At 32.3% G+C, this 24,053-nt stretch overlaps 3 protein-coding genes across 14 annotated transcripts; 2 read left to right on the plus strand and 1 right to left on the minus strand.

Moving 5' to 3' along the window:
• Positions 1-6,696: 6,696 nt before the first annotated feature.
• LOC108334135 (serine/threonine-protein kinase D6PKL1) lies at positions 6,697-13,887 on the plus strand. Of its 8 annotated transcripts, none has more exons than XR_008246275.1 (6): positions 6,697-7,172; positions 8,054-9,848; positions 10,435-11,327; positions 11,882-11,971; positions 12,298-13,111; positions 13,416-13,884. XR_008246275.1 is itself a non-coding variant. In XM_017569794.2 (3 exons), exons 2-3 carry the CDS (start codon positions 8,203-8,205, stop codon positions 11,273-11,275), a joined length of 2,487 nt encoding a protein of 828 aa, XP_017425283.2. In that variant the 5' UTR covers positions 6,697-7,172; positions 8,054-8,202; the 3' UTR covers positions 11,276-11,517. The 8 variants fall into 8 exon arrangements, 1 of the variants encoding a protein (XP_017425283.2); XR_008246281.1 differs by having other exon boundaries at positions 13,462-13,884; XR_008246280.1 differs by having other exon boundaries at positions 12,235-12,391; positions 12,958-13,882.
• Positions 13,888-15,074: 1,187 nt separating this feature from the next.
• LOC108334059 (uncharacterized) lies at positions 15,075-20,939 on the plus strand. 5 transcript variants are annotated; one of them, XR_008246282.1, is made up of 7 exons: positions 15,075-15,200; positions 15,516-15,583; positions 16,228-16,249; positions 16,356-16,461; positions 17,065-17,172; positions 17,268-19,864; positions 20,125-20,939. XR_008246282.1 is itself a non-coding variant. In XM_052871285.1 (6 exons), exons 2-6 carry the CDS (start codon positions 15,523-15,525, stop codon positions 17,367-17,369), a joined length of 399 nt encoding a protein of 132 aa, XP_052727245.1. In that variant the 5' UTR covers positions 15,075-15,381; positions 15,516-15,522; the 3' UTR covers positions 17,370-20,939. The 5 variants fall into 5 exon arrangements, 3 of the variants coding, with proteins under 3 accessions (XP_052727245.1, XP_017425163.1, XP_017425164.1); XR_008246283.1 differs by having other exon boundaries at positions 20,136-20,939; XM_052871285.1 differs by having other exon boundaries at positions 15,075-15,381; positions 17,268-20,939.
• LOC108334058 (endoglucanase 9) lies at positions 18,787-22,184 on the minus strand. The gene is made up of 6 exons (XM_017569673.2): positions 21,745-22,184; positions 20,179-20,682; positions 19,699-19,848; positions 19,493-19,604; positions 19,202-19,365; positions 18,787-19,113 (listed from the first exon to the last, which is right to left on the minus strand). The coding sequence occupies exons 1-6, from the start codon at positions 21,937-21,939 to the stop codon at positions 18,787-18,789; spliced, it is 1,452 nt and encodes a 483-aa protein (XP_017425162.2). The 5' UTR covers positions 21,940-22,184.
• Between the last annotated feature and the right edge of the window lie 1,869 nt (positions 22,185-24,053).

Genomic DNA, 24,053 nt, shown 5'->3' on the forward strand with positions numbered 1-24,053 from the left:
TTTTCATGCCACAATATTTTTTTTTTTACATGTTCTGTGTATGTAAATTCACAAGTATATTATGTCTTTCCGACAAATTTCATCATAATAAGAAAAAGAACTTTTCATTTCAAGGAGACCATCATATCAGTCTCACATCAGTGATGATAGATTTTGAAGAATTTGAACAAAAACTGCACTGTTCATTTACCTGCATGAAGAAGAGCTTTGTGTAGAAAAACAACACCTTGGTCAACATCAACTTTAAATAAAAATAGGAACAAAAACAAATTTTCAGTTTTTTCTGTCAAATTTTATTATTACTGTGCACAGGGTTTTTGGATACACAGTAGGTAATGTTTTTTTTGGCTCAAGTTAATCTATAGAAACTGCACCAGTATATATATATATATATATATATATATATATATATATATATATATATATATATATTCACATTCTTCACTTGAACAAGTGCTAAAAAACCTTGTGACACAGTTGCTTGTTATAATTAGCAGACTAAATTGTTGACCATGCAAAGTAAACACCATCATGATGCATGTTGTAAACAGTTGAAAAAGAAATTTCAATTAGGTTTTATTTTGTGCTTGAATGAGGTGCTAATAGGTTGGCACTTTGTCTGGTCTTGTTGGAGTAGTTGTTGGAGTGAGGAGTGCTGAAATGAAAGAGAAGACAAGAGTGAGACATGAACTTGGTCCCCTCCAAATGAGTAATGAAAACTGAGACTTCCAAATTCCATATATCTGTCACATGGAAGGTAGCTCTTAGTAATTTCCATCATAATTCACACACAGATAAATCTTATAGTTTCCATGTCTTGTTTACAAGATGCTTTACCTCACTCAATCATGTAGCCACCATTTATGCATATAATGCACATCACATATTATTCTGTAATGTTAAATTTCATACCTCAATTGTGTATCAACTTGTGTAAACTAAGTTATAAATTGCCACCACTTATGATGAGAATGTATCTCCTATTGGTTAACCAAACTAGGGTTCTAGCCCTCATCCTCACATTTTATGGAGTTAAGACAAAATCATGAAGTTAGGTTTTGGCTATATGATGAAATTTTGAGCCAAGATATATCTTAAAAGTTTGGATCTTTTGGCTTGATTGTGTGACTAATCTAGGTTTGAATTGAACTTAAAATTTTCTCATAAAGTCCTTCATGTTATGAATATTTTAAAATGTATTGCATATAAAATATTTTCTCTGTCCATACATACACAGAAACATAAATGAGTTTTATCATTTGATACTATAATAAAAATACAATAAAATTGTTCCTTGTATAATAATTAATCAAAAAAGTATATTATCTTAAAAAAGCTAATCATTGCCTGAAATGAAGATCAATTGTAGATCATGAAAGTATAATTAAGACCACCTCATCCATTTCCATATGAGATGATGAGCACTACAAGCATGTTCATAACTTTCTTTGTTAAGTCTTCCTTTCTTCCATCTTTATCTTTTCTTCTTCTTCATAAAGAAAGAAAAAAGAAGTTCTTTTGTATTATTGGTATGGTTAATTTTCTTTATTCCAGTTAGCTATAACTTTCTTTCTGCTTGGTTGGTCTTATTTACTAGCAATGTATCATTATTACATATTCAAGTAAAAGCATATAAAAGGGGTTCTTTTTTTTCTTGCTTTGGCTCTATATGGTTTCAAGTTCATTAATCTTTCTTCACAAAAATGCAACAGGTGGCAAACAAGGACCAAGGTTTTACTAAATTCGTGTGTTGTTACCTTTACATCACATGCATTACTCCTTTTTCCATTAATGAACTTTATTTCTTGGGCTAACTAATTAATCTTCCCTAGAGAGAGACACATGAACTTGCAGCTATTGGAGTCTCAATTCCACGTGAAATCTCTCATAATTTAATGCATTTGATATAAAAAAAACAACATTAAATACGAGTCAAATCAATACCATAAGATATCAATAAACTATACCAAAAAGAAGTGTGAATTATAACATCTCCAAATATATACAAACAAAATAAAAATTTTAAATTAAGATATATAAGTTCACTAAAATTATAAAAATATTATCGTGTTTTGATATGTTTCAATTTTCTATAAATGAAATGCGCGTTAAAACTTCATTCTACACAAACTCATTTTTTTAGTATAATCATTATAGAGTAAGGTTGAGAAATGGATATGTTTTTTTTTTCTTTTCTAAATTTGGATTTATATATATAAGAAAGAATATTTGTTGAGAAAGTAAAGTTTGTAAGAGGTAAGAAAAAGAAAGGAGAAAAAGAAAGTGATGCAATTGCTCCCTATATTCAAACAAACCATGCAAATTTGTTCCTCTGAATTGTCCAAAGTTATCAGAAAAGTATTGTGAGGAGATCCTAGGAGACACTTGGTCCACCAAAACCCTACTGCGTCAACCTAAACTCACCTATCCCTTTGGCCAATTAATAAATCACACACACATACATCTCACAAAATACCCCTCCACGTCAGCATTTTTAAATTATAAAAACAATACAAGTGGACCAATAACTATTAGACACGTGACATTCTCAAAAAAATTGTCACCATAAATTGTCAAAGTATTGTTTTCCTTACAAAATTTACTCTCATCTAATAAATGTACATGTTGTTACATAATCGAATTACACTATTCAATATATATCTATCTATTTTATTTTTATTTGTATCTCTTTTTTTTTTATAGTGGTAATGTCTTCGATCACTCTGTTCGAGTAGGACTTTCCTACTTGATCAAATTAATCTTTAATCAAAAAATTTACAAAACTATCCCAACACTTAAATCACATAATTATGTAATTTTCTAATTGACAAAACTAATAAATACATTTAATTTTAGTTTTTAAATTATATTATTTAAACTAAAACATGCAAATACAAATATGTGTTTTATATTTATTTAATATTTATACTAATACACCAATAATAATAATAATAATTATTATTATTATTATTATTATTATTGTTATTTAATAAAAAATTATTGTTTCATATTCTAAAGTACAATTTATTTAAATACATTAAAAGTTATAAATCACAAAAACAATGATACCAAATATTTAGCTAGATAGAGCTTTTAAATGAATAACTTTTTTATAAAAGCATTATGTAAAAAATTATAAAATTGTGTTTTAAAATTAGTAGTATGTTTAAAATAATGAAACTCGATTATTTTAATAATAAAATGTTTAGATATAAATATAAATTTCATAAACAAATTTCGTTATTTTAAAAATGTTATCTTTTTAGAAATAATTTTTTTAGAGATTTCTCACTTACCGAGACCATAAGTTTACTCTTAACGACGAGTTTTTCAAGATCAATCCATCAATTTCTTAAATTGAGTAAGTTGATTTTTTATCATTCTTTAGGTCCAACTTATCTTGTTTGCGCATGTGAGTGTATTATGCTTGCATGTGTTTTTTAATCATCTATATGAGTCTCTGTTCGATCAGTGATCATAATGATATGTCTGAATCGTTTTTGTGATGTTTCTATATGTAGATAAAACATCATATAGAGTTAAATGTGTTGTGATTTTCTTATGGTTTTGCACTATTTTGCTAAGGTGAGGGAAACTAATTCTATTGCTTGTATATTGCCAATAATTTGTTCAATTTGTGAATTGGAAATTGGTGATTTGATATGTGAAATTTGAGTACTTGGCATGACTTGGCCGGTTATGCATTTAGTTTGTTGTCTTTATTGAATGTAATGCAGTATGCTGTGATATGTGTAGCTAATTGTGAAAACTATGTTCTGACTTGATTTAAAATGTTTGTGTGAAGTCTTTGAATTGGGTAAAATGAGACTACCTAAGTTAGAGATTTGAAATTTGAAAGTATTATGATGTTAGTAAGTGAAAATTTACTTAAAAGTGCTAAATTACACATTCCAAAGCTTAAAAATGGGTGTTTATGTGAACTCAGATGGTGATGGGCACCACTAATAGCTTTATGCGCCACTAAGACAATGGCTCCTCTAAGTTGACTGTTGTTGGTAAGGGTTCTTCTCACTGGGTGACACCAAAGTCAGAGAGCTCACTAACTTGGTGAAGCTGGTCGTCAATAAGGATCATTAGACGTTAGAAAATTAATTAAAATCTGGGAGTTCTAAGGGTCCTCTTGCTGGGCACCACTTAGTTGAATTTGAACGCTATTCGAGGGACCTCTTTGTTTGAGTAGTGTTGAGCATAGTAAGTGGCGTTGGACAGTATCTGAGTGACTTTCAATTTATTTTCTAAACTTCTTAATGGGTTATTTGAGGTATATCTTTGTGTAGATATTTTTTTATTGATGTTATGAATGTCTGAAATCTATTGAGCCATGGTTTGTGAAGATGAATGAACTTTTCAAGGGAAAAATCCTATGAATCATATTATTTAAGTTGTGCATTAAAGTAGGAACTCATTCATATATGAAGTTATCTTGATACTCTACTAGTCATTCAAACTCACACAAAGGAGAATGAGCTGGGGTTGAGAGCAGTAGGAAGTCATGATCAAGAGAACTTTTTGAAGTCCTAATGACTGCAGGAGATTAATCTTGTGGGTGGAGAGTATCCATCACAAGTGCTAAAACTTCCTTGTGGTCTAACATTAATGAATTTTATTTAGATAATTAAGTTAAAGGAGTCTTTTTTTACATAACTGGTGTTCTAAGACTGTATTATTAGCTTGGTTTATCAATCTTATTTGTTTAATGATTCTATGATAAATTATTTGTACATTAGTTTATCATTTCTTTTGCTTGTATTTTTTTTTTCAATGATCATCTTTATGATATGAACAGATGAGAAAATCGGAGTCGAACTACCTCTATAAAGAACTGATAGTGCAGTTATGTAATGTAGGATATAAAGAACTCTTTTAAAAAACTCACTTTATGTTTTATTTAAAATTTTCTTAGTTTTTTTAAAAAAAATGTTTGAAATAATTGTAACAATATTCTCGAGTTTCTAAATTATCTATCCTTACTTTATTAATTACGTATTTCACTTAATAATTTATACTATTAATTAAAATGTTACACTTCCTACTAAACACATTTAATAGTTTATTCTTAGTTAAATAAGCAAAACATCTAACTTACTAGCCCAAATCCAATCCAAAAAACAGAGACAAGATTTGACCTAATTATTTTATGATTTGTTTGTTTGTTAGTGGAAAAAGATGAAGCATTTATGCTATGATTACAGTTCACAAATTTAGGAAAAAATATTAAACAGTGGTGCCCTAACATTAATTCATGGGTCCCATTCAAACAACAATCCCAACCTTTATGCCCTACAACTTCTACACTATGTCCATAAATATCCGTAGAATTCATTTTTCACTCAAATTATTACAATAAATTTAACTAATATACTGTCAAAGTTTCTTCAAAATATATGTTTTTTAAAATTCTACACAATTATCTATAGAAGAATTAAATTATATTTGTTAATCTTTTTAATACTAAATTATCACTAAGAACACATTTGACTAACCAAATTAGTCACTTATCCTAAATTAAGTATTAATGAGTTTCTTTTTATGGATTGAGATTTATCCTCGTAATTAGAAAGAAATATTGTTAAAATAAGTTAGTCAATATTTTTAAGAGAAATTAATCATTACTAAGCCTAGTTTTACACCAATAACACAATTGTAAAAATAAAAATAAAAATTGTTAGTCTAAAAAGTGTAGTTTAACACTATCGCATCTAAGAAATATAGCAAAAAATTAATACAAAAATCTTAGAAGTATAATTTTTTTTGTTTACACCAATCGCGCATGTAAAAAATATAGAAAAAAAAATAATAATACAAAAATCTTAGAAGTATAATATTGTTGTACTTATGTCATTAAACTACACTATCAATTGATAATGATGCATGATTGATTATTGTGATAGCAATCATATAGCTTCTGTAATACTTTTTTACAAAATTATGAATACAGTATAAAATAACTGATAATTATTTTATAAAATAATACTTAGTCAATTATTTTACAATTCATGTAGCTTCTATAATAGTATATTCACTATAACAAATATCGTCATATTATAATTTATTTTTAGGATGATAAAAAATCATAATCTTACTTATTATAATTTCTTAATTAAAGTAACCAACCAAACACGTTTCTGAGCATGTAATAATTATTATAAAAAAATAACATTAATATATAATTAATCATCAAAAGATATTTATTATCTTTTACTTTTTGTTTTATAAAATAAAAAATTAATATTATTTTTTAATAAATTGACTATTGCTAAAAACTAAATACACACTTAATTGTATTATTTATAGAATTATATAATTCAAATAAGACCACTCAATAAAATTGTAATAAAACTAAAACTTTTTTATTATACTAAAAATAAAATATAATAACACTTATTTAATGAACTAATTATCCTTAAATTTAACTTGTTTCTAAAATCGTACACATATTAGTCATTAAATGTATCAATAATACATCAATAATTTATTGTTGTTAAGTTTTATGAATTATTTAACTATGATGTTAAGAACTAATTTATTATGGCAAAAAATATAATTATGTTAATCTAAAAAATGTAATTAACACGAAAACACGTATGTTTTTTTTCTTACAATAATCTGGGAGAATGAAAATAGCAGATACACATAAACAGAGAATAAACATTACGCGTTTGGTATGCTCTCATTCACCGTCGTGTGTATAATGTATGTGTCTCTGCAACACAACACCATGTGTTATTGTTGTGTACACCACACACACAACATAACATAAATCATAGTAAATGTTTTTTTTTTTGTTTTTTTGTTTTTTTGTTTTTGCAGCATTAGATTGCAGAGAAAAGGGAGGGAGTAGTAGCAGTAGGTGGTAGGAGGTGTAGTTAATAGCAATAGGAACAGCAATTGTTGCCACTGTCACACTGCTCTTTCTGCCTCTCACCCTTCTCGTGATTACCCTTTCAACCTTTTCTGTTTTCTCTTTCCTCTTTCACCATATTCACCCTTTTGCCTTTTCCTTCCTTCTCTCTCTCTTTCAACTTCAAACTTCAAACCCTAGCCATACCATTGGCATGCTCTTTCTCTTTCGGTTGCTTTTCATGTATTACGCTTTTGGGTCTTACAATTCCCTTCATACCGCTTTTTTTGGGATTTTGGAGCTGTTTCAGGTGATGTTTTTCACTTTTTTGTTGTTTGTTTCGTTAATTCATGTTGGCATGGTTTTTTTTGTTCCAGATTTTGTTTTGGTTTTCTGGTTGGTTGAACTATGTTTGCTTGATTTTGCAGTAGACTCTTTTTTCCCATGAATGATGGTTTTTCAATTTGATTGTGATTTTTTTTTTGTAATGCTTTAACTTCTGTTTTAGTGTTTTAGCTCCTCTTTTAATTTTGATCCACGGGGAGTATAATTGGTAAATGTATTTATTTGTTTCATGGATTTTACTTTTATTTTTGTTTTTGAATTCTCTCTTTGATTGAGCTTCCTTCTTGTCCACCTGGCTTTGAATCCAAGGATTTTTCTAGCTCTAATTGTGGTACTAATTCCATGTACTGGGTTGCGAGTCTTGATCTTTCCTTTTTCCCTTGATATCAATTCTAACATGTGTTTACCGTTCTTATAAAATCAAGAAAAGTATAGCACTTCCACATTCACATATTCAAACACAAAATCTGAACAAAAAGGTGCTCCATGCTTGCTCTCCTCCATTATGGATGTAAATGCTTGTGGTGGCCCAAGATGGGAGTGGAGGAAGAAATTAATTGTCTCCTTTTAAAGTTCAGTAATAAAAATGTATTGGACTTTCAAATTGCAAGGATGGCTTAGGAGAGTGAAATGTGGGGTGAAAATCCACTTCTGTTTTTCTGACAATTTGGTATTCAAATGAATTATGCATGTGTCTATTATCTTTCCCTGCCTTTGTAGCTAAATACATTGTTTCCCAAACTTGTGATGGAATTCATAGATAAATAATGGCATTAGTGTAAATCTCTTCATTTGTTCCGTTATTATTGTCTTGACCTATCTGCAATATCAATGTTAAAATTTCAGGTTTGGATGCCGAGAGTTATGACTGAAGAGAAATTTGGAGGTGCCCTTTGCGGTTTTGTACTTCTGTGCTATCATCTGTGACTTATCTTTGAAATTGGGCTAAAGCTGAGTTCTCCTATTTTTATCTGTCAACTTGTCATCTATCAAATATGGATACCTCTGGTAGTACATGTGAGATAGTGGAATCAAGGGAAGAAATAATATCTGAGATTAAAATGGTTGACAAACCTGAGAGTAGTTATGGTCACAAATCAGGAAAAAGGTATTCGATTGAGAATGATATTAATCAGCTTTTCCAGGCTATTGATATTAAAAGTTCATCAAGAAGTCACAGTTCATCACGTTTACAAAAGAATGCTCTTAAAAGGCCAATAAAAGTCACTTCATCTCAGGCATCAGGAATTGGCATCTCAGAGCCTGTAAGTTTGAAGCAGGCACTTAGAGGGTTGTGCATCTCTCAGGCCTCAGAAATGGCTGCTTTGAAAAGATTGTCTAAGCCATGCAGTTCATCTAGAGCATCAGAGGCTGGCACCATCAAAAGGTTGTACACAGCGGTGGTGGATGAGGGGAAAGGGAACTTGGTAGAAATTTCTCTAGTGCCAGAGATATCTACTGCACCTTGTAATAAATTGCCCAGTGTAACTACATCAAGTTCAATTGATCATTGTACTAGTCCTATGGTTGATGCTAGAAAACCAAAAGAAATGATGATTGGATTTTCATCCCAAGATCAGATTGTTCCTCTGCCTTTAGAGGTTGAGGGTTACAAACCAGTCATGGACATTGGAACACCAATACTTGCAAATTTGTCACCAGTTGCCTCTGCTAGTGAAGTGGTGCCAGAGGTTCTAAGGGATCCTGCTTCCTTAAGCAGAGCTTCTCTTATTTCTTCAATGCCAGGTAAGGGGCAGGAAGCAAATTTACTTCCTGCATCTTGTCCACCTAGCTCTAGCGCTGGCAATGGAGGGGATAAATCTACAAGCAGTAGTACATGTTTGTCAAAGCCAATATTCAATAACTTGAATTTCCTTAAGAAAAAGGTAAAGCAGGATTTTAGTTCTTCCTCAAGCTGCTCCACTCCATGTACAAGTAATTTGGACAAGGAGGTTGAAAATTCTGATTTGAAGCACGGAGTGAAAGAAAATGAGAAATTGTCTCCAAGCTGTTCAAATCATAGCATTGAAGTTAACTCAATTAGTGTTGGTACGGATTCAAGCAAATCTGGTTTCAGCTTGAACTGCAACAAGAGAACTAAGTTTCTGGTGACCAAAGTTGATGAGAAATCAAGATCAAAGGAAAAGGGCGAGTTCTCTCAAAGTTCAAAAAGTAGCATTGGAGAGTATAGTAGTAGCACAAGCATAAGTGAGGAAAGCAGTCTAAGTGGTTCCAGCCGTGGTGGCCACAGACCTCACATGTCAAAACACATGAGATGGGAAGCTATCCGAGTTGTTCAGCAGCAACATGGTAATTTAAATTTGAAGCACTTTAAGCTGCTAAAGAGGCTTGGTAGTGGGGACATTGGAACTGTTTACCTTGCGGAATTAATTGGTACAAGCTGCCTTTTTGCACTCAAAGTGATGGACAATGAATTTTTGTCTAGTCGGAAGAAGATGTTCAGGGCCCAAACTGAGAGAGAGATCCTTCAGATGCTAGATCATCCATTTCTTCCCACACTGTACTCCCATATTGCAACAGATAAGCTCTCTTGCTTGGTTATGGAGTATTGTCCAGGAGGAGATCTGCATGTGCTGCGACAGAGGCAGTCATACAAGAGTTTCTCGGAACAAGCAACTAGGTAGGAGTTGTAAACTTTTCCATTCCTTAATGACTAGAAAATATATTTTGAAATTCAATCGTGCCTGGATTTGTATATTATTGTTTTTAAATTCAATCGGTGTCTGGGTAGAGCAAGTTCATATTTTGTCAACCCAAGGTAATTTTTATGTTCGAGTCCAGTAGACCTTTATGGTAATTTGTTCATTGCAGCATTTATTTCTTAGTCCGGCTAGCATTTTATGTTTGATGCTATGCACTGAACTAGAAAATCTAGTTTAAATTTTTGGAGAATGGAAGTGAGGTATCCTTGATGAATGAAATTTAAAGAGAACAGATGCATGTGCGCACAAATTGGTTGGGTGGTTTAGTTGACAACTATAGAATTCCCCAAGAGAACTGAATCAAAGAGAAGTGTTTAAAATTAACTTGATTGATGTACCAAAAAATGTTTTGTTTAGGCTGCAACTCAATAAGACGCAGATTAAGTGTAAATGTGTATTGTCTCTTTTTCACTTTACCAGAAACAGATTCCTGTGTTTCAATGCATGGCAAGTTGACAAATTTTTCATCCGTTCTTCAATATAGTCATGGCATCACATTTGCAGGTTTTATGTTGCTGAGGTTCTTCTTGCCCTGGAGTATTTGCATATGCTGGGAGTTGTGTATCGAGACCTAAAGCCGGAAAATATCCTAGTGCGAGAAGATGGTCATATTATGCTGACAGATTTTGATTTGTCACTCAGATGTTCTGTCAATCCAATGTTAGTCAAGTCATCTTCACCTGACACAGATGCCACGAAGAAGACCTGTTCTGAAGCTAGCTGCATAGACCCTTTCTGTCTCCAGCCAGATTGGCAAGTTTCGTGCTTTACTCCCATTCTATTATCTGCTGGAGCAAAATCCCGAAAGATGAAGTCTGACATAGCTTCTCATGTTGGTCCACTGCCACAGCTTGTAGTGGAGCCTACCAGTGCACGGTCTAACTCCTTTGTTGGAACCTATGAATATCTTGCTCCGGAGATCATCAAGGGTGAGGGTCATGGGAGTGCAGTAGACTGGTGGACTTTTGGTATACTTTTGTTTGAGCTTTTATATGGTAAGACTCCATTCAAGGGCCAATCAAATGAGGACACATTAGCCAATGTTGTGTCACAATGCCTAAAGTTCCCTGGTGCTCCAATAGTCAGTTTTCATGCCAGAGATTTGATCAAAGGGTTGTTGATAAAGGATCCTGAAAATCGATTAGGTTCTGTAAAAGGTGCTGCTGAAATAAAGCAGCACCCGTTTTTTGAAGGTCTCAATTGGGCTCTAATACGGTGTGCGGCACCACCAGAGCTCCCCAAGTTTCGGGATTTTGGAACAAGTGCTCCGTCTATGGCTGCAAATAAGGAGAATGCAAATGATTTAGAGGATATAGAAGATTGTGAAGAGTTTGAGCTGTTTTAGTTACTCGGTCCCTTCCAACCCCAGTTTCCTTTTTCGTTTCTCTTTATGAGGGGTAGGAAGTTGAATTGAACTTGACTTGGTTTCAAAACCCAATCTCATCCATATAACATTTAGTATAGCTTATAGCAGAAATGTAATCCAAACCATGTAACAAATAGATAGATTAGTATATGTTTATACTGTACTAGAAGTTTCAAATCGGTAAAGGAAAAAAAAGGATTTCTTTGGTTTGTCTGCCTCTATATGATATTATCAATGGATATTTCATTCCCTTTTTGCATTTTCCTTCATGGTTGAAACATTCCCAAACTCCTTTATCTCTAGGTTTTTTTCAATACTCTCTGATTAGTTGCACACTTTTACAGTTAATTAGTTACAGTACATACGCAATAGTAATTTATAAATGGAAGCCATTCAAGTTTGTTACTGGCTTTTGCAATTTAGCAATTCCGTGAGATAAGTTTCATTTATCGGCCAATGCAGAAATGTAGGTATGCATAACAGTGGCAGGGCTGGTTTTCTTATGTTGGTGATTTTGAGTTAGTTTTATGTGATATGTAGTATTATACCTTTATGAATTGGTTGTCTTATTCTTGTTGTATGCAGTGGTGGGTGTTTTCTTGATTTAAAGCACAGATTGGAGATGTTGGCATTCAATACATGCAAATTTCCAGTGACTGCCAGCTTTGGAAAAGGGTCAGTATATGAAGTTGACCAGCTTTGGACCATAATTTTCTATCTAGGATCTGATTGGATAAATTTCTCCATAAATATCTCTAGCAGAAAAAAAAATAAGACAAAAAACTTCTCCATTAGCTAAAACTAGCTTAAGGGTAAGCCAATTTGTAGAAACAACTTCATTTAACTTATCCCAAATTAAATATTTAACTTGTGTATAGAGTGTTTTTAACTTACGGAGAAATTTACTTTACATTTTATTTCTTATTCTCTTCTTCTAGAAGTGTGAATGAAGAAACTCAACTGAACATGCCCCTAGTTTGATGTGAACACTGATGATACAGGATAACTGATGTGCCCATCACGTAACACACATGACCATGCCAAAGTCCATAACAGTTACTGGTCACGATGATGGATAGCACAGGTTTGCAAAAGGTAAATTATAACTATTGGTTGGTTCAACTTGCAGATAAAAGCAAAACATTTCCGTATAGCTATTGGCCAAAGCCATGATGTGCATGAACTAGAGTTGGAATGCTCTGTGCAAGTCATGGCTGCCGAAGGTATATTTGGTATATCAAATTATTTTGTTAAGATTGTCATGTATTGACTTGTACAATGTAATTTCCTGAGGCTGAAATTACATATAAAACAAAATCATTGTCATTTAAGCAATTTATACACAGTTCCCCGTTGATTTTACTTTTCCTTTGTTTTGTGACTTATAAAAGTATTTTTTCTGCGATTGCATTACATATATCTATGCACGTATGTAAGACCAGATTGTTTTCATAGTTTTAAACTCTTCTAACTTGACTCTCTCCCTGAATACCACTTGATCTTATCCAAAAGGCTGAAAAAGGTGTTTTATTACTTCCTGAATCAAGTGGAGCATCATCTGATATGTTTTTTTGCTTCCTGCCTTTTCTTGTAATGTTTTGAATCTTTGGTACCTATCTTTTTATGTACTCCGGTGGTGCTTGGGTTGTATGAACTTGCAGATACCAGAGGATCATTGTTGAACAATAATTAGAACCAGTGAATGAACATATACAGAAGGAATCTTGATCACTTAAACATCCAGAAGATCTAATTCTACTGGGGCAAATAATATCAATGTTGAACCACTTCCATTAAAGTTAAAATCAATCCCAGGTACGCATGGTGTGGTACTTTTTATAGAATGGACTAGTAAAAGTGGGCAACTTTTTTTGACCCTTTTATGTTTGGGTTATATACCTCGGAATTGTTGTTAAACTAATCACATTTCAAATTGAAAGGGGCAGACTTATGCACACACATACACATACATACACAGTTTTATTCTCTCTCTTTTTAGTCACATTGAATGATGGAACGTCTCAGAATATTTTGCCGAATATCAGTGTGGCAGCTATGCATATCTTATTTTGAGCTGTTACCTCCATTGTACCTTTATCTGTGTTTTGTTGTCATGCAGATGTTAAATCACTTGTTTTGGGACGTAACAGATTTTTTCATTACAGACTTAGTGTGACACTGAAGTTGATTCTGTGTTTTTGGTGTCACTGCCATTCTTGCTTTCAATTAATCAATAGTTTACAAGAAAGAAGAGCATGGACGCAAGGTGTTGAAGTAATTTAGCTGCAGATTTCCATCCAAATTAAACCATTACTTCATATCAATTTCACCAACAACCTTCCATTGAGTATGTGTTCAATTTGTCAGAGAATATCATATAACATTTCTCTTATTTCTGTCCATAGATTCATTTCGTTGAGTTTTGTCATATCAATTCTGTAATATTCCCATGCATGGAAATGACAGTGCAAGAAGTGTTACAGGAGCATTCACTAGGACAAAGGACAATCAATTGACATGCACATGCTGAGAAATGTGCTTATAAAACTTAGATCAAACAACATATTTCTGATTATCCTAAAGTATTTGAAAATATATAATTTTTAAAATATAGTTTAATATCTATGCTTTCAGTCAAATGTGATCAAAGTCTTCCTAATATTGGTTAAGTGGCAAGGACTTGTGTTGAATAGTCCAGGATTCAAATATATGTGATATCATTTTTAGTATGAGATAAGTTGTAGACAAGCTCTTTGTACTTTTATATTAATAAAATTTATCGTTAAACTTTTTAAATATTATAGATTTAGTCTTTTATTTTTTTAAATAAAAAATATTAAAAACTGAATTACATTCTCATTTTTTTAATATAAGAATAAAATTCGCTTCTACAAAAATATTAGACTTTAAACATGTCTTACCAAAACTTTTAAATGGTTTAAATATGTTATGAATTACTAAAAAGTATTATCTTGTCTTATTTGTCTTCACAATTTTTTATTTTTTGTTTTCAAATTCCCGACATTTCCTTGGTATTCTTTATGTTTAGTTTTTATTAGTAATTATAACGAACGTTTTAATTGAGGTAATTAAGAATTTGAACTTTTTAAATGAAAGATGACGTGTAAAATATAACTATAGTCCCAGGACATTTAATTTAACTTGATAATTCTAACCCACCTATCATATGTCAATTTCAAAATTAAGATGATTAAATTATTTGTAAGTACATTAATTAAGAAATGTAGTTACTATTTTATAAATAAGATAATTTTGGCTTAATTGTACATTTTTGTCATTGAAGCCTCACACTCTTGACTATTTAACCATTCAAGTTTCAATTTGTGAATGTAGAATAAAGTGAACATCGCTTGTGCGACAAAGTGAATGCCAAAATGATGGAACTATTTAAACCAAGTATATTTTAATTATAAATATTAAAAAAAGAATGATAAAAAAATATAAATGATTTAAAATAACATTTTTTGCATATGATAAAACTAAATATAATGATATTTTATGTAAAACCTTCATCTCTTCTCTCACTCTCAAAGCATCTCTTTCTCCTCGAGTTCTTCCTCTTCTAAAATAATACATACAATAAAAAAATTGTATATAAATTTCCAAGGTTCTTAATATATTCTAATAAATATAATAATTAAAACTTTAAATGAAAATCATTAACATATTTAGAATAAATTATTAATATCATAATTATTATTTTAATATTTGAGTTCAAGTCTTACATATATGCATATTATATATATTTGACTTTTTTAAACTCTGCAGACCCTTTTCTTCTCTCTCACCTCATCAACTACTCTCCGTCGTCGGCGTGGTGGTTATGTGAGGCGCGCGGCCAATTCACTCACCGAAACATGACGTCCTCCTCCGGCGCCAGCAGGTACACGGCCTTTTCGCCGTCGCCCTCCGCTCCTTCCTCTCTTTCTCTTTATTACTCTCTCTATATGTACATATGTGTGTGGATTGCAATGGAAGTGTAGCATTATTTGATTGAATGGGGATGGAGTAAGGAAGAGAAAGGGTTTGGTTTAGTTTGGTTGGGTTTTTGTTTCATTACTAAGGTAAAGTTTCTTTTTTTCTTCTGTTCATTAGTAATTCTTGTAAGAATCAAATTAATACCATTTTGTTTTATTGTTGTATGTTGATTGATTACTCAAAATCACAAATTGGTATATTCTCCGTAACCAATTGTTAGTAACAGAATGAGTGCAAGCTGCTTGGTAGCAGAGACAATATGGAAGGAAATTGAGTCTACACACAAAGGTGAGTAACTTTATTACTTTATATACTTTCATTCAAGGTTTTTAATTGTGGCTGCAGTTTACCAATCCTTGATATTACCGAAAATTGTGTATAATGATATCTCAATATGCAGTGAAACTCAATAAACCTTGCCCTTGTGGTTGCAATTGTGGTTGTGGTTGGGGTAGTGGTTTCGTAGCAATCCTTGATGTGATAGAAAATTGAGGAGAAATGCTGTTAATGCAGCCACAATTACAGTCACAATCCTGTCACTGTTTATCATAGGTTTGGTTGTCACTGTTTTGGAAAGGGCTATCCATAAAGAGAGGGTTTCTACCAACAAGGAAATTGAAGGAAGTGTCACTTGGTAAAATGTTTTATAATGAAACTTATCGGAACCTCAACTCTCAAGGGTGACACTCTGATGGGGAATTGGGTATTATGAGATGTCTAAGTCTTATATTCACAAGTATGAGATGCTTGTGGAATTTTTAAGTACTTAGTTCTCTTCTCGTAATTACTAGTTTTTAAACGCGGATACCCAGATACTTGGGTGCTTATCAATTGTGGCTGTATATCTGAAATTATGGGGTTGGATGGTTTTTTAAAACCTTACTTTGAAGTATTGATTTGTGACCCAAGACCATCTTATTTTCATGTTGCAGTGAATGATGATCAACTTTGGACGTTAGTCAATTGCTTCCCATTCCTTTATGTTCTTTTCAAATCATTATTGCCCCGCATTGTGTTTCTATTTAAGTTGTGTTTTGGTCTTTATGCAACATGAAACCAGTTTGCATTTCTTGTTTGGCAAGAACTTCGAGGGAGCCACTAGAATTGTTGACCAAAGAGGTGTCAACAAGATATCTGCTCATCCCAGTGGAAGGTTTATCTTTCAGGTTTAACCTTCCCACCTCTCTTCTATTGCCTTGAATGGGTCAAATTTTACTTAAAATTCAGATACATGATTTAAAAAATGAGTATTTTCTCACCCCACATGCCAGTAGGAAAGAAAGAGATGGGAAGAAAAAAAGGGATAAATCTAATGAGTAATGTATAAGGGAAGATGGAAATGTAAAAAGATGTAAGGTGGTTGTAGCATTTGAGATGTGAAAAAATAGAGTTGAAAGGATTGTATAAGCTATAAGTTGACAAAACAATATATATATATATATATATATATATATATATATATATATATATATATATATATATGTCCCTATTTTAAATATATGTAAAAACTTTTAGTGTTTGCTTGACAATATTGAGACTTAATAGGAAAGCGGTTGTTGTACAACTAAAGTGGCACAACATTGTTGTCCTCTTTGATTCTTTGAGGATATTTTTGAGATACATGTATATGAAAAAAGATAAAAGTAAAAGATAGAGAATGGATACTGTCAATTATTTCATTTCAAGTAAAAAATGTTTTGACTTTTGTGAATCTAAAGAACCATTCATTTATTTGATATGGATCATGCATTCTTTATTCCCTTGTTTAGGTTACAGGAGAATCCCGAAGAAAAGACCAATATCTCTGTTTTGCAGAGAATTTTTGTGCTTGTCATTCTTTCTTCTATGATGTCGTCAACAGAGGAGAACAACTTTGTGTACGGCCATATGCATGTTTCATAATCTTCAGTTGACTATAAAGATTAATATTATTCTAATACTCAAATATAAATGTGCATTGTGTGTGTTCCAGTGTAAACATCAGTTAGCTGCAAGACTTGCTGCATCTTTGGGATCATATGCTGAAGTTAACGTGTCTGATGAGGAGCTAGCTCTGTTACTATCCAGAATATAGCCCTTACTTTGTAGATTAACGCATTATAATTTATTTAATAATGATTTTATAGAGCAAGGAACATATCATCTTTAGTTTTAGTTAATATGTATTACATGGGCAAAAGAAAGAACATCTTATCCGTAAAAAAGTGTATTTAGATGGGCAAAAGCAATAGATGAAGCACTAAAGCCATTTGTGGTAGACATTTTAACATTTTTTCTTTCTTTTTAATAAACTAACCCATACAAGCTTTCAAAATTTGTTTGATTGAGATTGGAATGAACCAAATAATTTCTGAAGCGAGTGTTTTTACTAAGAGAAACATCAGGTTATTCCAAATTTCCAATGAACTGAGTGTTTGCAAGTTTTCTTAGGAAAATTGTTCTGAGTTTAGCTTAAATATTGTGATAATAATGTAAAGTTGTTTTAATATAACGGTTAATTAGTTTTGAAAGAGTGGATCTACATCGTGCTTGATGCATTTTTTTTGGGAATTTTGTTGATTAGGAAATCAGTAGAGAAATGCTTGCAATGCACGCTTTTAAACACATTATCATCTATTAACTAAAATTTATTTAAAATCACAATGTCGTGGGGTCTCTAATTATGAGCTCCACTCAGCTGGATTTGACCACTCTAAAGTGAGGGAATGCACTGTAGAAGTGACGAAAATATACTTAACAGGATTAAGTGAAATAATATGTATTAATTAGAAACCAAGTATTGACTTTAATTAGATCTAGATTTTTTTTTTCTCATTTTATCACAATTTTAAACCATTGATTTTCTGATAACATATTGTAAGTTGCACTTTTATCTAAAGTCAAGTGCACCAGTGAATTTAGAGGACCCAAATCCCCACTCGTGACTTCGTAGTTTTCCATAAATTTTCATCAACGATAGTGTATAAGTCTTGTAGAAAGTGTGTTGCTTGCCTTCAAATTTAGCAGGGAGTTGAGTTCTCTTAAATACATTATTTGCTAACCTGTATCAGAAAATTTAAATTTCTTTTGCCCTTAACGGTTGTTAAATGTTAATTTCTATCTTGATGTTTAAATTTATTATTTCTTTTTCTATTGGCCTGTTACCAACTTTGCATGTTGTTCATAAAAGGAGCTGATTTTAGCAGTTTAGATGTTACCATGAAAGAGATAGACTCAGCGATAGGGTGGGTGGATGAGCCTGTCAACATGTTGCATGTGATGACAATTTTTTTGGTTCTGTGATGTACCATGTAGCATAACAGAGCATTGTAAATATATGGGATAAAGTTACATTTTTTGTGTCAAAGGGCTATAAATGAACACCACTAACTTCAAAGTCCATTCCAACCTTTTTGGTTGGTAGACCTCCCTTTGTTGGGTGCAGATAGGATAACATCTACACTTGATAACATAAAGTCCTACTTGACCTTCCAATTTAGGTCAATCAAACATTAACGGATACCAGCAAAGTATGCCAAAGGTCCAACAAAAGCACCATTGATGTAAGTTGCAGGCTCAGAATGGCTGTAATCACTGCGGTCATCTGGGAATCCATCATTTTGGTTTGGACCTCCTACTACAGCTCCAATCAATATGTTAGGATTAGGGTTCATTGAGTGGAAAAATGGTTCAAACCCTCCATCACAGCCTATGGTTTGTGGATGAGCTGCTATTGAAGGCAAGGAAGACCCTCTGTGGTGAATTCTCTTGGGAAAGTATGGACCATAGCCTACCATGTAGGACATTCTTAATGGGTTTTCACCTAATATGTAATCTACCTGAAGTTTTACAATAAATTTTGTCAACCATGGAATAGGCAAAAGAGAAGTGGATATTGAACTTACAAATTTTTGTGAAGAGCATTACCTGTCTTTTTGCAATGCTTCTTAGGGTATTTGGAGTGACCAAAACACCTCCACAGTTAAATGTGTGTTTTGTAGCTGCCATGTACTTTGAATAGGTTGTAAGCAAAAATGTTATTGAAGTCACATACTGGAGGTTGCTTTCAGGAAGCTTGTACATGAGTCCCCCTGCCCACAAAAAGTACTTGAGAATTTCATTTTGTGAATTTTCTTATTGTTGCTAATGAATGACTTAGATTGATCTAATTGTGTAACATTACTTCTGTGAAACTCAGTGATGTTGTTGCCTTTTTACCTTGTGTATATTGTGTACTAGAGGAAGGAGAGTTGGGCAGGATCTTGCACATAAAATTCTCAGCTTCTTGTTTGTATTGATCAAAATTCTTATCGCCATTCAGCAATGCTCTCTGCAGTAATAATACACAATAAATCAGATAACATCATACAAACAAGTTGATTCTAGATATTTTTCAATTGCATCACATGGAGAGTATGATGTACCCTGGAGAGAAGAACATGAGCACCGGCATATTTGTTGTCCCAACTGAAGATATCTGGTTGATCATCAGCTCCCAAGGACTTCACCAAATTGTAGTAGTAAACAGCATTTGTCGCTCTGAAAAGCCATGCAGCCCCCCACAACAGTTCATCCTGAAAATAATCAAAGGTTAGTAAGATCGCACTATTTGCCAAGTAATTAGTCTTATGCACTGTTAGTATAAATGTCTTTTACATTGTCATCCAATCACAAATTTGTATGATAAGTTTGATAACTTTTAGAATAACTGTTTTGAAAATCACACCTACTATGATTTTTTAGTGATTGACTGACTGGGTAAAATGCTTTATTTAGACTGACAGTATGTAGAACTTAAACTCTTATTTTCTCTTAATAATGCACGCCTACCACTCAATTTTGAGTGAAAGGAAAATAGCAGGAAGGAACACAGAAGCAAGTAACTATAAAAAAAAGGGTTTTACCTTGAAACCAGAATATGAGCAGTAAAATGGGCAAACTGCTGATCCAAGTGAATCACTATATGAACCTTGGTACTGCAAAGCAAAGTGGTAGACCTGCTGGGCTGTCCTTAACAACTGCTTAGAGTATGTTGGGTCAACCCTTCTGAAGACAATGGATGCAGCAGCAAGTGCAGCAGCAGTTTCTGCAGCCACATCTGAGCCAGGCTTATTGGGAGAGACCCAATACACAGTTCTGACAGTGTCCATGTCCTCTGGCCTTTCCCAACATTTGTGGTCCACATTTGGGTCTCCAACCCCAACATAGAGCTTCCCAGGTGTGGATGTGGCACACTTGAGAAGGTAGTCTGTGGCCCAACGAATTGCAGCTCTTGCCTCTTTTATCTGTCCTCCCATTCTCTTCCCATATTCAATTGTTCCCCATGACAGCATGGTGGTCGTGTAAGCCATTGGAAAGTTGAACTTCACATTGTCTCCTGCATCATAGTAACCTCCACTTAAATCCACCTGCCATACAAAGTTTGGATACGGTCAGACACTTCCTTGTTCAACTGAATCATATGAAACTGATGATTACTTTCCTGAAGACTTTTAGATGGATTTGTTGAATGTTTATAATCTAATTATATGCTGTAACATCATGAACAGATATGAAGATCATATTTATCAGTTCAATTATTAATATGTTATGATAACTATGCTACCACCACTACAAAGTATTGCAATATTCCTCATACAGTTTTTTTTATTATTAGAAAAGATCAGTAACTGATAGCATTCTTCTTTCTGTTTAAAAGTACATCTCCGACCCAATTAACCAAAACTGATTTAATTTAAGCACATGTTGTTTTTTATAACTTGCATTACACTATTACACAAAGGGTTAGATAAGGACTTTGAAACTTGTAAAACTGAAAGAGTCACGCATTCCAAGACTTGAGTAAAGAGAATGATTGCATGGCATATTGTTTCCAATTAAAAAAGAGAAAAAGAAAGAATACTCAATTTTCGGCATCATCAAAGCGGTTGACTTATAACGTGATTGGTCCAACTTTTTTAAAGAAAGTTGTCTAAAGAAACTTACTGTGAAAAGTGGTGCAAAATAGAAAAAATTTTAATGTAAATATTTATTTTGTAGAAGTCCTTTTACTGTGTATTATTATGCCACAACAGCAGAAAAGTCACGCGAAAAACAACTTAGAACCTGTACAAAGAAAAGAGTAAAGAAAGCAGCACGAAAACATAGTAACAGAGTTCTGAATCAACAAGGAGATACCATTATTTTGAAACCTTCATTAAAATTTTACCATCGAACACTAATCTTCCCAGCACTCAAATATGAATTAAAAACAGCAAGACAAATTGTGTGTATCCATGCATAACCATTAGTTAGAGTGAGCAATGAAAGCTTCTAATATATCAGAATATTGCCCATAAATAAACAAGATTAGTTACGATGACAACAATGAAGAAAGAAAGTATAAGAATCCATGGTGTGATGATGCTTTGAGCTGAACAAGCAAACACAAAATAAAACAAACAAAATGACAGAAAAAAAGAGATTGTTACATTGGCAAGACGACCATCAAAGAGGCCAGAATTGGATCTCCATTTGAGTTGTTGATCAGCAGGAACCCTTCCTGACCTCTGTCCTTGGAAGAACAACAAGGATTTGGCCAATGCATCTGCGTAGTTAGGGTTACATTGGACACTGCCCACCAACAAGAAGGTGAAAAGGAACAATGACACTAAGGAATTTCCCATTATCACTTTTTGCTATCTTCTTGGTTGAACCACCAAAAGTGTTCTGCTATGGCCTTTGTGTATGACTTGTTGGTTGAAGCAAAATGAGTTATGTGCTTCCCTTTTTATATTATGCTTAGGAGAATCAATCTCTTGGCGTAAATCAAGGCTTTTCAGTGACCCAACTAAAAAGAGACAGAACTATAATATACTACACTGTTTCATAGACTTCCTCAACCGTTTCAAGTGGGAATTTGAAAAATGTTTTGCATGCAGAATTTAACACATGCATGCATCATTATTATTGAAGCATTTACTATAGAGACCGTTTAGAACGGTTTTTAGTGTTGTGACTAACCCTGTTTTGTCACCATTTTTTGTCGTCAAAGAGTATATGTTTTTTGAAGTTGTCATGATAAGACAATTGTCACCATGTTGTGAACTTATTATATACCCTTTTGTTGTTTCCCTCTTGCTCTTGTTTTCTTCCTTTGGGATTGATCAAACAAAGAAAATGAGGTATTATGATGTTTTGCTTTCACAAAACAGTGAAATGGGAGTGCTTAAAAATGTAATCTTTATCCTGATTACAGATTACTTCGTGTATCAATTTCAAAGCTATTTTCGTTATCTTTCATTTGAGTTTTGGAGATGAATTTAGTGTGCTTCACAACATGTCAAACTTAAATTTATGTAGCATTCTTTTCTGATAAATCTCTCTATCTAATTAAATATCCGTGGTATTTTTTATTAAATAAATAAGAAAGTGATAAAGACATTGTTTATTTTGAAGGAAATAAAAAAAAAAAGCTAAGTAAAAAATGAAGAAAAATAGATATGACATGTTGAAGATGAGTTTGTAGGGCCATTGGGTTGAAAGTTTCAAAGCACACATGACCTAATCCTCTCATTAGGTTCCTCACGTGATTAGCTCGTGCTACATCAATCCTCAAATTGGAGCCCTTAAAACATATTTTGGGGAAACAGTTTGAAAAAGTTGATTCAATCACACAAAATTAAAACAACAAAGTCCCTAACATTCCTCTCAATGCTTAATTCTTAATTTGACATTCTCTTTTTTCTCAAAATTTACATGAAAAGAAGAGGCGTGAATGGCGCCATTTTTAGGGTTACACCAAAATGGGCCTCCAATTGCGCTAAGCAAACGGCGCCGAATTGTGGATTCAAATAGGGTTTGGGTTAATTATTGTTATTAGCATAATTATAATAAAAAAGTTACATCTTTTATCTGATTTCTTGCTTCGTTGCGGTTTTGCTTCAATATGCAATTGTACTTTACTTGGTATCTTCCAAACCCTATTTTTTTCTTCCTATGCTTTTGGACCAAGATTTCCAATATCCACTTTTCACCCTTTAAAGTTATTTACTTCAATAAAAAAATTTGAAATTGTCGAAATGAAATGAAAATAAAGGCAAATCTATAAAAATGTGATGAACCAATGTTTTTGTGTTTAATAACAAATTTCTTGCAATTTTATCAACTATTTTATGATTTTTAATTAATTTCAACCAATATTTGAGGTGGTATTAGAAAATAATGGGAAGAGTAAATGCGGCAAAAACTGTCTAAGTTTTTGGGCAATTTGGTCAAAACTTATTTTTCATATAATGGTTTCAATTTACATAAAAGAAAACAACCCTTCAAATCTCTGCAAAAAATTGTTAAGTAAACCTTCTAGTCAAGTTATGTAAAGCAATGTACACACTTCAATTAAATATAAGCAATTATTTAAGCAAAAAGTGGTTGACAAATACGCAACAACGCAGTTTTCAAATATAGTTGTTGTGAATTAAAAGTGTTTTCAAATTATGAAAAACTTTAAATTGGAGAATATTTTTTTGCACACTTTTTTAAAGGAAAAGAATATAATAATATTAAGATGATATAAGTCTACTTTTATTTTTTATATATATATTTTCCAAAATTAAATATAAGTATGTTGATAATCTAATAAATCTCATTTTGAATTAAAGATAATGTTAATCTTTTATATAATAATTATATAGGTTGGATTCATGTTTTATTAGTATTGTTTGGTTAATAAATTTTCTCAAAAGATAATCAGTAGTATCAGAATGAATACTTAATATTAATGATTGAATGAGATGAATAA

This window comes from Vigna angularis, chromosome 11, assembly GCF_016808095.1.
Source record: "Vigna angularis cultivar LongXiaoDou No.4 chromosome 11, ASM1680809v1, whole genome shotgun sequence".
NCBI lineage: Eukaryota > Viridiplantae > Streptophyta > Magnoliopsida > Fabales > Fabaceae > Vigna > Vigna angularis.

What these genes read in the sequence shown, in the direction of transcription:
- LOC108334135 (XM_017569794.2), top strand. Translation starts at nt 8,203, where the DNA reads ATGGATACCTCTGGTAGTACATGTGAGATAGTGGAATCAAGGGAAGAA. An exon ending in TTCTCGGAACAAGCAACTAG is followed by an intron (nt 9,849 to 10,434) that starts GTAGGAGTTGTA and finishes TCACATTTGCAG; the next exon opens with GTTTTATGTTGCTGAGGTTC.
- LOC108334059 (XM_017569674.2), top strand. Translation starts at nt 15,175, where the DNA reads ATGACGTCCTCCTCCGGCGCCAGCAG. An exon ending in GTGGAAGGTTTATCTTTCAG is followed by an intron (nt 16,462 to 17,064) that starts GTTTAACCTTCC and finishes TCCCTTGTTTAG; the next exon opens with GTTACAGGAGAATCCCGAAG. An exon ending in ACAGAGGAGAACAACTTTGT is followed by an intron (nt 17,173 to 17,267) that starts GTACGGCCATAT and finishes TGTGTGTTCCAG; the next exon opens with TGTAAACATCAGTTAGCTGC.
- LOC108334058 (XM_017569673.2), bottom strand. Translation starts at nt 21,939, where the DNA reads ATGGGAAATTCCTTAGTGTCATTGTTCCTTTTCACCTTCTTGTTGGTG. An exon ending in CTCATGTTCTTCTCTCCAGG is followed by an intron (nt 19,605 to 19,698) that starts GTACATCATACT and finishes TTATTACTGCAG; the next exon opens with AGAGCATTGCTGAATGGCGA. An exon ending in GAAGCATTGCAAAAAGACAG is followed by an intron (nt 19,114 to 19,201) that starts GTAATGCTCTTC and finishes GTAAAACTTCAG; the next exon opens with GTAGATTACATATTAGGTGA.